We start from the raw sequence: 15516 nt of genomic DNA, 5'->3' as shown, positions 1-15516 counted from the left end.
TTGTCCTCCTTGGCTCTTTTCTCTTTTATTCACACATGTTTGATCACTTCCTCATGATATATATTCCCTATTAGTAAAAATAAAATTAAAAAGCCATAAAATTACGATAATGATAAAATGCAAATACCAAAACCAAATAATAAAATTATAAAATTAATAAAGTACAAATAAAAATTGATAAAACATAAAGATTGTAAAAATTAAGTTTTAAAATTATTTATGTAGAATTTTAAGTCTTTATAAAATTATTTTAATTTTATTAATATGAAAATTATATATCTATGCACGTGACGCTTTTGATTCAATGGCCGGTGCCACACGGAAAACATCGAAAAAAGAAAATTAGTTGTATTTCCTTTTATTTTGTCTGATTTTTGTTTTAAGAAACACCGACAACAGGGCTCGCAGAGCAAGACGCAGGTGTGAGCGGAGGCTCCACGTGAGGCCTGGCTGCACCACCATTTTCTGCCCACGTGGCCTGCCTTGATTTATTAATCTTAATTGTCATAGAAGCTTCCCGAGATGATCCAAGATTAAAACAGCGGTGCTTGTGGCTTCCCAGTTCCCACAACATGGCTATCACTGCAGCCGCTAGCCACCACTTTTTTGAAGCCACCTGCTGCCAACACCACTTTTAAACGTGTTCCATTTTGTAAGTTGTAACCTAACCCATAAAAAATCTTAATGTTTCCATCTCCAATTACCCATTACAAAAATTTTCTTCACCCATCAAAAATTAAAATAAAAACAAAAACAAAGAACCAGGAAAAATTGCAGAAACTTTTGTTTTGAAGAGTGGTTGGTAGAGGAGTTCACATCTGAAGAGTAAAAAAAACAAACGACAAAAATGTATACTGACAACAGGAGACCAAGACTCCAATCAGGTTGTTTTGTGGTGAAGAATTCCAATAAATAAACATATGTATGCTTAGCCACGGCTTGATGCTTTTTGAAGATCAATCAATTTAACTTGCCCTTTCTTTCCCCCATGGTTTCAAAAATGGTGGGTGAGCCTCCAATCTCATTTCCTTTCTAGCGCCTGTCATTCCATCATTCCTTGGCTGCTGCGTTTTCCCTTGTCTAACCAAATCAGGAAATGTAAGATGCAGCCAAAAACAATTTCTCGCATATTTATTGTAAATTGATTTTGATATCCCAGAAGCTCAGCTCCAGTCCCTTTGATGGCAGAAGCTCTCAAGCTCTTCTGGGTCTTCGTCTTTTTCCTCTCAAACCCGGTTCTCTCCCAGCTGGATGAGTTCTTCTATGACAGCTTCCATGGTGCAGGGAATAACTTGAGTCTAAACGGTGTTGCAAAGATTGAGAAGAATGGCATGCTTCGCTTGACGAACGATGTCGCTAGATGGTTTGGTCGTGGCTTTTATCCGTCTCCGATCCGGTTCAAGAACTCCAGTGGTGGGAAAGCTTTCTCCTTCTCAACAGCCTTTGCTTTCGCAATTGTGCCCCAGTATCCGACACTGGGAGGCCATGGGCTTGCTTTTGCGATTACATCCACGAAAGAGCTCCCAGGGGCTCTTCCCAGACAGTATCTAGGTCTGCTCAATGCCACCGACAATGGGAATTCAACCAACCATGTGTTTGCTGTGGAGTTCGACACTGTTCAGGACTTTGAATTCAATGATATCAGTGATAATCATGTCGGCATCGATCTCAATAGTATGACATCCTACGCTTCTGCTAACGCTTCATATTTCAGCGATAATTCGACAAAGGAGTATCTTAATCTCAAGGGCGGGAAGACAATTCAGGCATGGATAGATTATGATGGACAAAGGGATCAGTTGAATGTATTCCTTTCGCCTCATTCAACGAAACCCACCTCCCCAATCTTGTCTTGCGGTGTGAATCTTTCATCAATCCTCAAGGAATTTATGTATGTGGGCTTCTCTGCTTCCACTGGTCTTCTTGCCAGCTCTCACTATGTCTTGGGATGGAGGTTCAAGATGAACGGTGTGGCAGAATCACTGGATCTCTCATCCCTCCCTAAGCTCCCTGGCCCTAAAAGGAACAATACACCTTTAATTATAGGTGTTTCTGTTGCTGCTACTTCTATGATAGTTTTCGCAGTTGCCTTGGCTTTCTATCTGATCAGAAAGATAAAAAATGCGGATGTGATTGAGGCGTGGGAGCTCGATATTGGCCCACACAGATTCTCCTACCAAGAGCTGAAGAAGGCGACCAGGGGTTTTAGGGACAAAGAGCTAATTGGGTTTGGTGGATTTGGCAAGGTTTATAAGGGAACTCTACGGAATTCCAACACTCAAGTTGCAGTTAAACGAATTTCGCACGAATCAAAACAGGGTATGAGGGAATTTGTTTCTGAAATTGCTAGTATTGGCCGTCTTCGCCACAGGAACTTGGTTCAGCTCCTAGGATGGTGTCGTAGAAGAGGTGATTTGCTACTTGTCTATGATTATATGCCTAATGGAAGCTTGGATAAGTACCTTTTCGACACATCCAAATCAACTCTCAGTTGGGAACAGAGGTTCAAGATCATCAAAGGTGTAGCTTCAGGCCTTCTTTACTTGCATGAAGAATGGGAGCAAACTGTAATTCACAGAGACATCAAGGCAGGAAATATTTTGTTGGATTCTGAGTTAAATGGTAGACTCGGCGATTTTGGCCTTGCTAAGTTATATGAGCACGGCTCAAACCCGAGCACCACAAGGGTTGTGGGCACACTGGGGTATCTGGCACCAGAGCTTACACGCACAGGGAAGCCAACAAGAAGTTCGGACGTGTTTGCATTTGGTGCATTGTTACTAGAGGTGGTTTGTGGTAGAAGACCTGTGGAGGCCAAAGCTCTGCCTGAAGAGCTGATATTGGTGGATTGGGTGTGGGAGAGGTGGAGGGAGGGTGCAATTCTTGATGTGGTGGATCCAAGATTGAAGGGTGAGTATGATGAAGTAGAGGTAGTGGTGGTGCTGAAACTGGGTTTGATGTGTTCCAACAATTCCCCTGCTGTGCGCCCCTCTATGAGGCAGGTTCTAAGGTACTTGGAAGGGGAGGTGGCCTTGCCGGAGGAGTTGAGTGCACCAGATGCATATGATAAAAAGGGTGGTGGTGCAGGTGATGGTTTTGAGTTTGAGGATTATGTGCATTCTTATCCCGCATCATCGTGTTTTGAGAAGGTGAGCACGTGGTCATCGGCTGTGGATGATGTTGATGTTGAATCTAGTTCAGTTTCCCCTCTTGTCACGTAGAGGTCACTGCTCAGTTTTTTTTTTTTTTTTTCTTTGCCTGTGAGGTTTAAATCTTTTGCTTCTGTAATTAGGGTTTCAGATTTCATTTCGGGAAATGATAGTTTTCATTTCAATTTAAATTTTATTAGACATCCAATACTGTTGAGTCATCCTAACTTCACACAAGCCATCACTGGCCTCATACCTCGTTTACATTCTGTGGTTGGGTCTCTGAAAAATGCAACATAAGGGTCAGTGCGGATATTCATAATGGAAAATGGTCACACCCATAGAACGTGTTAGGGCATTTCTTCTTCTCTGTGAGACATCCCAGGGTCCAATGGAGCAGTTTCCATGCTTGGTTCAAACTTAGCTAGAGATTTGTCTTATAGATGCATACAGAATTGGTGCCTGAATTCCTCTTTATAACTAATCATCCCATGATCTCTTGTTCAAGGCGAGAAAATAGCGTGAGCCATTGCTGATGAATGATTACATTAACTTACCTCACCAAACCCTGGTATCTGAACTTAAGATTAAAAAGCTCGAGCTTTTTGGCAAAGATGCGCAAAGCCTTGCACTTCTCTGAGTAGTTGTTTTCCTCCCAAATCCAGAGCTCTTCCAGTTGAAGGAGCTGCTTTCCTAGTAAGGGTTCCGTTAGTAGGTAGCAACATAGGTTTCCACCACTTAATAATCAAATTTCCTGTTTATTCCACATGTCTTTGCAGTTATATTTCATTCATGAGAAACTAGAGGAAAATACAAAACTAGGGAAAGATGAGAAAATAGATCCCCTGAGGGTTTTTGGTGCTCTGCAATTGAGGATCAATAATCTGATTGAGATTGAAGGCAATACAAGAAAAAGAAGACATGTCACACAGAATGTGGTGATGGCCTTTGATTCAACAAATACAAGGCCAGAAGTATAGATTCAAACACTCTGTTGATGTGATAAAGTTGGACTACAACACTTTTGAGTAGTCATTTTTCTACTGATTATTTGATGATGTAACTTAAAATTCACAAAGGTTTAATTGTAACTCATATTTTTAGCTAAAAGGTTTATTGTGTATGATATCATTTACAACCTCTGGGTGAGAAATACAAAGAGAAATCACCTATATTTTTCTACAAAACTGCATAACAGAACAGAGATATACAAGGCATTTTTAAGTACAATTTCAATAAAGCTGCTTATCGTCAGCCATGACTTGCAGGAGGATTGACATTTTTGAGATAGGCTGAGCCTTGATCCAAACCTTCAATATCTTTTCTTCCTTGATGAAGGTTGCTTTGATTGATTACTTTCTGGTTACCTGCCAATCCATTCAATCTGTTATGCAGGAGTTTCATCACCATAAAATTCACACACATTCTACAACTATAATTTTAAAATTAAAAAGTCGGATCATGGCATAAAGGAACATTAGCTATCTTTAACTTTCCACATTCCAAAATTTCTATCTTTCCTTAAGCTTTGCTCCATTTGCTTGGTTGGAGGGAGGAAATTAAACAAATCTACAATTTGCAACTATAATTCCATCCCAAGAGGGAGCAAAGTCATCAAATTCCAAACCATCCAAAGAATACAAATTTCTGTCGTTTTTATAAATTCTTAAATTACTTCCCTATGTTTTCTCAGCTATTAAACAGAGCATGGATGATATGTCATTTTCTAATGTTTCAACTGAACTTTAAATTTACACAATTATCTTACAGTCATTTTCTGCTTGATTACAGTGCAACATGTAACCAGTCTTCAATATGGAATCCGCATAAAAACAGTGTTTTGTGAATGCTGTTCTACTGGCTTACTACATTGTCCTCAATATTATCCTCCTCGACATCTTTTACCCTATTGAAAATCTCATCATCATCAAATCCTGCACATTAACCAAGACACTTAGTTTAATGAAAAAAACAAGCTAATTCAAAAGGGTTTCTGAGCCAAGCAACAGCTGTTACCTGCGCCTAAATCTTCAGCTTCATCATTTGAAGGTCCTAAAAGCATAGTGTTGCCTGAAGGTGGATCAAGTGCCATCCAGTCTGAAGTCCCATAATCCTGCAAGCATGCTTCCTTCCCCGAGACCCAGTCATCAACAACATTACTGCTGTCAAAAGAGATAGGGTCCCTTGGATCATGTTCTCTGTTCATCTGGACACTGTAAAACTAATCAGTTGTGAGAGAGAATCCTTTTGGTTTTTTTTTTTTTTCTGTTACAATGGTTGAAATGCCACATGTAAAATAGACTCCAATTTTTTTACTTACATTTGCATCAATCGCAAGTTGTACTGAACAAACACAAGGTCAATGAGACGTTGATGCTCTAGGCAGTTTCTTGAGTCATGCATCTGCTCAAAAGGGATCTGATTTCGCTTATTTACAATTGAACTGCAAGGTTGACTCAGAACACGGATGGCCAAACGTGCCAAATTTGGGCAACTGCCTCCATATGTTGACCACCATTCAGCTAAAGATAGTAAACATATTAATGAGTAAAGTTGACTCAATAAATGGGTAAAGAATACTTGTAACAGAATGGGATGAAGAAAAAGATGCTCCTCCTGCCTCTAGTATGCATGTTACACACATACAAAGATGGTACTCATCCTGGGCCACGCCAAGTAGGTTTCACAGAACAAAAAATTCCCAAACCTACCAGATGAACATAGGGATAGGTTTAAGGACTTCTCTAAGTTTTAGATCATCAGTTTATAACTGAACAATAATGATGCATTCATGGATTAATATCAACAAAAAAAAGTTCTCACCCACAAGGGTATCTTAGATGGGACCCACTAAATAGTATTGGCAAAATATGGTCACTCTGTTTCACTCTCAGCATGTTTATCATATACAGTGGCTAAAGCATGAAGATAACTCCTTTAAGCATCCTCTACATGGAGGTCTTACTTTCCTAAAATGCAAGGTCAACAAAAGAATGTAAAGAATCCAGTGCTCATACAAAAAATGAAAGTAACACATATACCTAGTAAAAGGACCTTACCAGGAAGCAGAGTATCTCTAGCTCTAATTGCCATCTTCCTCCCAAAATCTCCAATAGAATTCTTGTACGTATTTAGCTCTTTCATGATTTTATCCTGAATTATGGTATCAGGAACTAATCTTTCTATACAATCAAGCATTCCTGACACTATCTCATTATGTATATCTCCTTCAATACTATAAAAGAACTTGGGATTAAGGTAGAAACCTGCAGCATGGAGCGGAACATGCCATTGTTGTTCCCACCTGTTGTCTATAATATTCCAATAGACGATATAATCCTCCTTCTTAACAAGTTGTTTCTTAATTGTTTCTTTGGCTCGATATATTCCTGCATAAACATATCCCATTGCAGGTCTTTTTTCATTGCCAACAATTCTGAAAACTCGCAAGAGTGGATCTGTCAAATGGACAATTAGGATGCATGAGGACCAGAATGAATGGTTACTTATGAGATCCAACATTTCCAACCCCCCTGGTTTCTTTGAACATGGGCAGTCCATCCACTCCTGTGAAGTAATCATGTCCTGCAAATTTTGTTTAAGATCCACCATTCGTTTCAGTGTCATAAAGTTTGTAGCAAAACGAGTCATTCCTGGTGCTACAATATCATTGCCAAAAGTATACCTTCTCATCATATTCAGAACAACATTATGATTATAGACAAACCTTGCAATAGATTTAGCCTGTTCAAGTGTTGCATTTATCCACTCAAGTTTCCCAAAATCCTCAAGCATCAAATCTAAGCAACGAGATGCACATGGAGCCCAATATAGAGTAGGGAAAGTATCAGATAACCTTTTCCCTGCAACAAGGTACTGTTCTTCACCATTAGTAATCACTTGCAACACATTCCTTACCCCCACTTCTTCCACCACTTCCTTAAGCAATTCATACAGAGCATCAGCAGAATTCATTATGTCTGACACATCCACAGATCTCAAGAACATAATTCCTTCAGGACAATGTGCCAAAATGTTTATCAAGATCCTGCCATTGTGTGTATTCCATTGGTCTACTAAAACAGAACAACCAGTCCTTGCCCATGTCCCCATGTATTGGTCAATATCATTCTTCACTTCTTCAACTGAGTTCTTCAGAATCCAACCCCTAAGATCTTGATATGAGGGTGCAGCAACCCCTGGTCCTCCTGAAGCAATTGCATTGATCATTTGTTGGAAATAAACCGAGTTTACCGCCTCAAGAGGTACCCCAGCATCATATAAAAACCGTGCTATTGCCATATGGACCTGATTGTTTCCCCTTTTTGAATCTAATGCAATACTATTAATAGCAACAGCATCAGGAATTGCACTTTTATCTGCTCTTTTTACTCTCCCTCGCTTCCTTCTATCTGTTCCTCTATTGGTCTTTCCTTCTTCTCTAGTTACTAATAGACTTGAATCAGGTTCAAGTGTCTCAGGAACAGCTAATAATTGTAGTCCAGAATTCACATCACATTGATTGCCAAAGGTGTCCATCTCACTAGTAGGCAGTGGACTTATGCTCGTTATCTCTTCCGCAATCTTTTGCTTCTTCTTCTTCTTCACTACAACCCCATCTAAACTCTGTTGCATCAGAAGCCGAACATCAGGTGACACTCTAAGGCACGTAGATGCATTACCCTTTTGGCCCGCAAGGTGTTCCTTAATCCTATGAATCCCACCACCTTTAAACACTTTTCCACAATACAAACACTTGAGCTGCACCCTGTCCCCATTCTTGAACATTTGACAATGCTTCCATGCCGGGTCATGTTTTTGGGAGGTAATAGGTAGTGGTTCCAAACTGGAAGCTATAGGTTGGGGCGCCAACGCCATCTTAATAACCTTAAGGAATTACCAAGTGGGCAATGGCTATCTATACCCAAAAACGTTTCCCAGCAAGCATTTCATTCATTCATTCATGAAACTAACAATTCTACACAGCCTCTTCAGTATTAAAATGATGCACATTAGGGTAGAATTTTGCTTTATAGCCTAATCATCAATCATCATACTGCATGTTGAAACAAAGAGAAGAGGCATACAACTTACTTGCATTTGTTTTTTCTCTCTTTGATTTCCTCCGGCCTTGGATGCTGAAGAGAGAAAAGGGGTGAGCCGAGGGAAGCTACTGGTTTATAAAAACCGTGGGTTGACAACCGGATGGACCGGTTAGGGCAGGGGCTAGCCGGTTGTGGTTCAATTAGTCAGTTCGGGTTTTACCGGAAGACCCGGTCGTAGGAGGTAAAAATACCATCCGGACCGGTTTGAGAAAAGAGAAGCCGTTGATCTTGTACGGTTTTTACTGGATGATCCGGAACATGCGTAGTCAAAATTCCCTGCTGGACCGGTTTTGCGAAAGGCAAACCGAAACGTTCGGTTTTCCACGGAGAGTCGGCCCGTCAAACCGGGCGGCCACCGCCGACATCTCTGTTGAACCGGTGAATCATCTTTTCTTCAAAGCTCTGGTTTTTCTCTCTTGTAACTTTTCTGTATTTTAGAGACGGATCGATGAAATCCTAGGGACTTTTATCAGTTTCTGGGCGACATTGATACGGGAACTGCGATTTATGTAAGCTTCTTTGACCGATCGTTGTTAAATTGGATTGAGTTTGAGGTTAGGGTTGGTTAACTTGACTGACCAACGGAGTTCTTTGTATTAGGGTATAGGACAGCAGAAGCAAAGTTGTTCCCACAAAAAGCAACCGTCCAAGAAATGCATGGAACTTGTTGTTTGGTTAATGGGAAAATGGGACGGAAACTTTTCGATTGTCGAAAAATATATTCTTTTCCACATAGGTATCCTATCTTAATGTGATTACCAGACATTAACACCAAATCCGTGTCCGAGATTACAGGACAGGAGTCAGAGAGAAACTTCATTATTCAAATCGACATCCCGATGTTCCTAGATGAAGTTGATTTTTAATTTTAGATTGGAGCTGCACCACAATCTTCAAACTCGTATCTGACTCGTACCATTTCTACGTATTGCTACAAAAACATTATAAATTTACATCTAAGTTTCTGGGTTTTCGAGGTCAGAATTTTTATAATTGAACCCTAATCTCTAAGATATATACCCAAGTCCATGGCACAGAATTTTCCAGCATTTGCAGAAGATGAGGATGCTATGGTGATTAGGAGATTGAGCTGAGCAGTGAGCAACAGATCCTATTACCATCGCTCACATGCCCTGAGAATCATAGATTAGTGCTTGAGATAGCTTTTTGTTTGGTGCAGTTGAAGAGAATAATTTGGGGGGCTGTCAGATTTTGTTTCTTATTAAATTAATAAGAAGTTACAGTTATTAATAATTTCTTCACTGCAATGATTCACCCTATAAGAAGATGAATAATTGGGGTGCGAACGCATTCATCTTCAAACAGGTTTGTTGGAAAATTCTCTAGTTTTCTTTTGGTTTCTCACCAATCAAACATAGCATAAACCCAGATTTTAATCTCACTCATATCAATTCCAATTGCTGTCACCCATATCCACTTCTTCTTTCCTCATTATCATCTTCCCCACCTTGCCCTTCTCGTAGGACTCTACATCCTAGTTTCATCATATTTAGCAGGAAATAGTAGAAAATGGGACATGCTGATAAGTGCGGCCCCAAAGCCAGACTGGACATGCAGGAAATTGGTCTCACTTGTAATCTTTTTCAAACTATCTTTATCATTCAAGACCAATAATTTACTTTGGAGTAGGCTTCTTGGACTCAACAAAAGAATCTTATGCTAAAGGAGATGAGAAAGTGGGAGGCATGCATGATTGGCTCCCATTTATCTCTCCTCCATTTTCTTCAATAATGACGGTAGAAATATTTCGTCTTCTTCCCATTTCCCCCTTTTTTGAACTTCTCCCTGGGAATAATGCTAGTAGGCTAGTCTTTAAACTGCCAAATTGCACAAATTTCAGTTTGTTTTAGCCATTGTTAGATTGACTAATTCAATGATGTGGAAGCTTTTAAATTGTTTTGGGATTTTGGTCTGGTTTGGGTTTAGGTACTCGACTAGATGTTTATTTGTGACCTTTTCAAAGTGAATAATGCAAGTTCAATTCCATATTATGTATGATGAAAGAAGGGGGGAAAGGTGAATGAAACTGATCGGTTCAAATTAAGTCTGAGGGTAATATGAACTAATCTGTGATGAGATTTAGTACTCAGTAAATTGGGTCATATGCCAAAAAAATTAAAAGCCCAGGACAAAATATGGGTCCGAGACTTCGTAAAATGTAAGTGGAAAAAGAGAATGGTCAGTGAAGAATGAGCGCTTTGCTACTTTGCTGGCAAACCGTTTTTACACCAGCAGTTATTCAAACTTCAAAATTGAAACCACGGTAGTGGCATGAAAGCGGGAAGGCCCTCTCTCTCTCTCTCTCTCTCTCTCTCTCTCTCTCTCCTATACATTACCATAATTCAACATTTTCTTCACTGAAATTCAACACAAATGCGGACTTCCTTGCATCTCTTCTCCTTCCTCTACTTTCTCATTTCTCTCTCCTGTACAGGTCTTCTCTCTCTCTCTCTCTCTCTCAACATTTGTCACCGTCACATGGATGTGTCCATTCCAATTTCCCTCATCAAATTTGAAAGCTAAATGATTGTTCTCTTGATCTACTTCATCTTCGTGTCCTTTCAGGCATAACTAACTTGAATTACTGCCTCTTAATGTTTGATTGTAGATGGGACTCAACTCATAGTAGTGAACAACTGCAAGGAGAGCATATGGCCTGGAATCTTAGGCAGTGCAGGCCACCCATCCCCTAAAGATGGCGGTTTCCATCTCTGCAGCGGCGAGCAAGTGACCATTGAAGTCCCTGAGGGGTGGTCAGGCAGAATATGGGGAAGACAGGGCTGCTGCTTCGACCAAGCTGGTAAAGGCTCCTGCCAAACCGGAGACTGTGCAGGGCTTTTACACTGCCAGGGCACAGGCGGACAACCACCAGCAACCCTTGTTGAAATGACATTTGGAACCTCCAAATCAGCCTTACATTTCTATGATGTGAGTCTGGTTGATGGGTTCAACCTGCCTATTTCAATGACCCCAGTGGGCGGTGGTGTAGGATGTGGCGTGGCTGAGTGTGAGACCAACTTGAATATTTGCTGCCCATCTGCTTTGGAGGTTAAACGTGAAGGAAAGGTGGTGGGTTGCAAGAGTGCCTGTTTGGCTGCGAAATCAGATAGGTATTGTTGCACTGGAGAGTTTGCTAACCCGAAGAGTTGCAAGCCAACAGTTTTTGCTCATCTCTTCAAGGCCATTTGCCCCCGGGCTTATAGCTATGCCTACGATGATTCTAGTGCACTTAAGACATGCAGGGCCCCTCGGTATGCTATTACCTTCTGCCCTCCCAAATGATCAATGACATTACCAGTTAAATTTCTGGCTTCATTAGTAGTTTCTTGTCCTTGTCTTTTGTTTGGTTAAGTCTGGGGTTCTTTGATGTGGAAAGTTAGATGTCCATTCTGAATTTAATGAAGTTTGTCAGTGCTGATGAAAAGTTTGAGTCTTTCCATGTATTATTAGTCTGATTTGTGCGTACTTTAAGCAAATATATGAGAACTAGTGTTGCAAAACCGTGAAGAGGAAAGGTTGTCAGTATGGTTAGTATTAAAGCAGGGTTATGGTCCTGGAGATTCATTGAAGATGACATCTAATCAACAAGACAGTAGCTTGCAATCTACAAAGGACTAACCAAACCTTTTGGATGAATTCCGTGGGTTGACCAGTGACCACTTATATTTTAACCCTTTCCGTATATGGATTAAAATCAAAGACAAATCCTAGTTGTGCATCCTGTCTTTGAAGCTTCATTGGACATGTACTTATCCCCTAAAATAACTAAAATAAATTCTTCATATTTTCCAAAGCAACTAGGTAAGCCAACAACAAACAACAAACAACTGCTTCTAAAGGGCATCTTAGGAGAACTTTTAACTCAAATGGAAGGAATCTGCCTAATCACTAATTCATATTTATATATGTACATACCCTAAGAAGAGTATTTGGCGGGTACGACTGGATACAAAGGTTGAAAATGGAGCTGTGCGGTTAGGAAAGATCCTTATCAATACAGAGTGTCCAGGAGTTGGTGAGGAATTACTCCCTGTCCCTGAAAGATATATACAAGAACACGGGAACAGACCTATAATTTTGATTCCTGTCCCATTTCAACTCAAATAGAAAGGGAATGTAGGCCAATTTATCATTGTTGATGCCATTGCACAAAGATGGTCTAAGAGGGTTACATGCAGAGATGAAGCAAATTATGGCACTGAACTAATACCCGAGGCCAGATCGGGAAGATGGGATCACTAGCCTCCAGGTTAGTCACTGGGGAGAATGGGTTCCAGTAAAGCCAATTCCAGGTGTAATAGCCAGTAACATTGACAATACTATTGAAGTATTTGATAATTCAGAATTTGATTGCATTTTTATAGTAGCATTAACTGTTAACTGTGAGATTAAGCTGATACTAATGGCAACCCAGGAACTAACCCCAATGTTTTTCTGCAACACCAATAGGCAACACCATGTGTTAATTTAATTACTTTGCAAACACCAAACCATAACAGAAAGTGTACTGAAGCAATCAACCCCACAGCATATTCTCTGATTTTGGCCAGTAATCATGCTGTGAACTAATGCGGAGGTTATGATTTCAATATTTTTACTTAAACAAATTTCACAGGTTACTAAGTGATGGCACTGTCGGATAAAATGTATTTTCCATCATGTATACCCTAGAGAATCTGCTTATTTAGGTAACAAGAAGCAATCAAGCATCTGAAAATTCTCATTACATCAGAAAGGAAATTTTTCTCCACCCTTTCCACTCTAAACATAAGTTCTAGTTCCCTGACCATTTACAGGGAAGGGAAGGGAAGGGAAAATACAAGCTGCATATATAAGATTAAAGCAGTAACTGAGAATGAGGTCTCAAGATATAAGTACAATAAATACCTATTCTACTTATTGAATTTTAATGAGGCTTTCCTGTTTGGTAAGCAAGGATCTAATTCTAGTTCTCTGATACAATCGCTTGTGAACTTTACAACAAGCTGACACCCTCTAGTGTTGCAAACCTGTGAAGAGCAAAGTTCTAAGTTGGTTGATATTAAAGATGATGGCTTTGCAGATCTGTTGAAGATGATCAATCCTATCAATAAGACAACCATCCAAGATTGAATCATTAGAACCAATAAACAATCTTGTCTCAATTCTATTTGGGGACCACTTAATTTGTATCTTGCAAAAAATTCAAGGCAAATCCTAGCTATTGTCCATGTCTTGATGGGCATTTACATGACCCTAGCACTACTTAAGGAGAAGTCTATTTATATTTATCATGTCAAGTTTGTAAGTCAAACAAGAAAGAAGAAACAATTGGCTATAAAGGGCATCTTCAGAGAAGAGGAAGAAACAAATCCCATTAAACTTCAACTTTAATGGAAGGAATCTACTCATAACTTGTATATAGTTTGCTGAACAAGGTGAAGAGTATTTTGTAGGTACAAATGGACACAAAGGCTGAAAATGGAGTCATGCAGGAACACCAAGAGTTGGGCTGGGGAAAATCCTTACCTGTACCTAGTGTCCAGGAGATAGTGAAGAATGACTCTCAGTCTGTTCCTGAAAGATACATACAAGAGCACAAGAACAGACCACTGGGTTCTGATTCCTGTCCCGTTTCTTCTCAAATCCCAATCATAGATTTGCACTTGCTGGCATGCGGAGATGAAGATGAACGAACAAAGTTGAATTTTGCTTGCAAGGAATGGGGTTTCTTTCAGGTATGTCCAGCCAATTCAAATATAGATGGTTTCTGCAACACTAGGGTCTAATCTCAAGAGCACCTTTTGCAGGTAATAAACCATGGGGTGGCTGAGGAGGTTTTGCAGAAAATGAAGACTGCTGTAGCAGCCTTTTTTGAGCTCCCTTTGGAGGAGAAAAAGAAATATTCTATGGCAGAAAATGATCTTCAAGGATATGGCCAAGGATATGTAGTTTCAGATCAGCAAAAACTTGATTGGGGTGACCTGATTTTCCTATTGACGCTACCAAACAAGTATAAGAAGATGAAGTATTGGCCAGTCACAGTAACAGGTTTCAAGTATGTATTCCCATTTGTATGGTATACAGGAAAACATGCCCTATGACAAGTTAGGAGGATCCCTTCCATAAAGAGAAACTAGCAGACCTTCCAAGGGTATAGATATAATACTTGGAAAGTTTGTTTTATCAAAATTTGTTTATTTTCTTACCTTTTTTTCGACAGGGAAGGCATTGAAGAGTATGCAACTGAGATGCACAAGGTGACAGAGGAGATCTTGGGTAATTTGTCATTGTTAATGGGCATGGACAAAGACGGTCTGAGACTGTTGCATGCAGAGATGAAGCAAGCAATGAGACTGAACTACTACCCAACTTGTTCCAGGCCTGATCTGGTCCTTGGGGTCAGCCCACATTCCGATGCGAGTTCAATCACCGTACTTCTGCAAGATGACGAGATCACCGGCCTCCAAATCAGACACAAGGGAGGATGGGTTCCAGTAAAACCAATTCCTAACGCACTAGTCGTAAACATCGGCGATGCTATTGAGGTATTTGATGATGAAAATCAAGCCCATGTCCAAGTGAACCTAGTTTGATTGCAGAGGAAAGTATCAAAGTTACACTCACAAGCTCTTTTCATTTCTCAAATTTGCAGGCTTGGAATAACGGGATGTACAAAAGCATTGAACACAGAGCTGTCACTAATGAGAAGAGAGCGAGAATGTCTATTGCAACTTTTTTGATTCCGGAAGATGATGTGGAAATTGGTCCGGTTGATTCAGTTGTGGGCACCTATCATCAACCAGTAATGTACAAAAAGATCAAGTATGTTGACTACCTTCGATACACTTTGTCAAGGGAAATGGATGGAAAGGCTCACACAGAATTTCTCAAGTTAGAAAATGAGTAATAATCACCCCTGTATTTCACATCTTGTACAATAAGACGAACCATGCACCCGTGCTATCTAAGAAAATGCAACTAGATGAGAACATGCTGCATGCATTTATATTATCTATGGGATTCAAGTTTTGATATGATTTAAGTTATCATTGAATCACATTCTTCAAGCCAGTTTTTGAGGACTTCAATCCTAAGGGTCGAGATAAAAGCACCCATTTCAAGATTAACATGACACTAAGGCCATGTTTGGTATGAGAAAATGGAGGGTAAGGATGGACATCTCATCCATTCCTATCTTTGGATGACTTAAATGACACGAGGAATGAATTCAACAAAAAATAATTCCAATAGGAATGAAA

At 39.9% G+C, this 15516-nt stretch overlaps 4 protein-coding genes across 5 annotated transcripts; 3 read left to right on the top strand and 1 right to left on the bottom strand.

Moving 5' to 3' along the window:
- The first annotated feature begins 883 nt into the window (after window positions 1-883).
- LOC100263312 (L-type lectin-domain containing receptor kinase S.4) lies at window positions 884-3357 on the top strand. Its single transcript, XM_002277979.4, has one exon. It carries the CDS (start codon window positions 1182-1184, stop codon window positions 3219-3221), a length of 2040 nt encoding a protein of 679 aa, XP_002278015.1. The 5' UTR covers window positions 884-1181; the 3' UTR covers window positions 3222-3357.
- A 792-nt stretch (window positions 3358-4149) lies between these two features.
- Window positions 4150-9441, bottom strand: LOC100258175 (uncharacterized). 2 transcript variants are annotated; one of them, XR_787158.3, is made up of 5 exons: window positions 6209-9441; window positions 5470-5671; window positions 5166-5362; window positions 4918-5083; window positions 4150-4516 (listed from the first exon to the last, which is right to left on the bottom strand). XR_787158.3 is itself a non-coding variant. In XM_010660237.3 (4 exons), the coding sequence occupies exons 1-4, from the start codon at window positions 8025-8027 to the stop codon at window positions 5004-5006; spliced, it is 2298 nt and encodes a 765-aa protein (XP_010658539.1). In that variant the 5' UTR covers window positions 8028-9441; the 3' UTR covers window positions 4779-5003. The 2 variants fall into 2 exon arrangements, 1 of the variants encoding a protein (XP_010658539.1); XM_010660237.3 differs by lacking the exon at window positions 4150-4516 and having other exon boundaries at window positions 4779-5083.
- A 1036-nt stretch (window positions 9442-10477) lies between these two features.
- On the top strand, window positions 10478-11789 carry LOC100247919 (thaumatin-like protein). Its single transcript, XM_002278043.4, has 2 exons — window positions 10478-10709; window positions 10884-11789. The coding sequence occupies exons 1-2, from the start codon at window positions 10649-10651 to the stop codon at window positions 11555-11557; spliced, it is 735 nt and encodes a 244-aa protein (XP_002278079.1). The 5' UTR covers window positions 10478-10648; the 3' UTR covers window positions 11558-11789.
- A 1541-nt stretch (window positions 11790-13330) lies between these two features.
- On the top strand, window positions 13331-15451 carry LOC100242772 (oxoglutarate-dependent flavonoid 7-O-demethylase 1). The gene is made up of 4 exons (XM_002278060.5): window positions 13331-13992; window positions 14065-14312; window positions 14478-14802; window positions 14910-15451. Exons 1-4 carry the CDS (start codon window positions 13717-13719, stop codon window positions 15162-15164), a joined length of 1104 nt encoding a protein of 367 aa, XP_002278096.3. The 5' UTR covers window positions 13331-13716; the 3' UTR covers window positions 15165-15451.
- Window positions 15452-15516: the final 65 nt, after the last annotated feature.

Source organism: Vitis vinifera, chromosome 13 (genome assembly GCF_030704535.1).
Source record: "Vitis vinifera cultivar Pinot Noir 40024 chromosome 13, ASM3070453v1".
Classification (NCBI taxonomy): Eukaryota; Viridiplantae; Streptophyta; class Magnoliopsida; order Vitales; family Vitaceae; genus Vitis; species Vitis vinifera.
The sequence above is the reverse complement of the archived record's forward strand: the minus strand, read 5'-3'. Positions and strand labels throughout refer to the sequence as shown.

Bases quoted from the DNA above. Each gene is read 5' to 3' on its own strand.
- LOC100242772 (XM_002278060.5), top strand. From the start codon at position 13,717: ATGGACACAAAGGCTGAAAATGGAGTCATGCAGGAACACCAAGAGTTG. The intron at 13,993-14,064 runs GTATGTCCAGCC...CACCTTTTGCAG, and splicing joins AGGAATGGGGTTTCTTTCAG to GTAATAAACCATGGGGTGGC. The intron at 14,803-14,909 runs GTATTTGATGAT...TCAAATTTGCAG, and splicing joins ACATCGGCGATGCTATTGAG to GCTTGGAATAACGGGATGTA.
- LOC100247919 (XM_002278043.4), top strand. From the start codon at position 10,649: ATGCGGACTTCCTTGCATCTCTTCTCCTTCCTCTACTTTCTCATTTCT. The intron at 10,710-10,883 runs GTCTTCTCTCTC...GTTTGATTGTAG, and splicing joins CATTTCTCTCTCCTGTACAG to ATGGGACTCAACTCATAGTA.
- LOC100263312 (XM_002277979.4), top strand. From the start codon at position 1,182: ATGGCAGAAGCTCTCAAGCTCTTCTGGGTCTTCGTCTTTTTCCTCTCA.
- LOC100258175 (XM_010660237.3), bottom strand. From the start codon at position 8,027: ATGGCGTTGGCGCCCCAACCTATAGCTTCCAGTTTGGAACCACTACCT. The intron at 5,363-5,469 runs GTAAGTAAAAAA...TTAGTTTTACAG, and splicing joins AACTTGCGATTGATGCAAAT to TGTCCAGATGAACAGAGAAC. The intron at 5,084-5,165 runs GTAACAGCTGTT...GTTAATGTGCAG, and splicing joins AGCTGAAGATTTAGGCGCAG to GATTTGATGATGATGAGATT.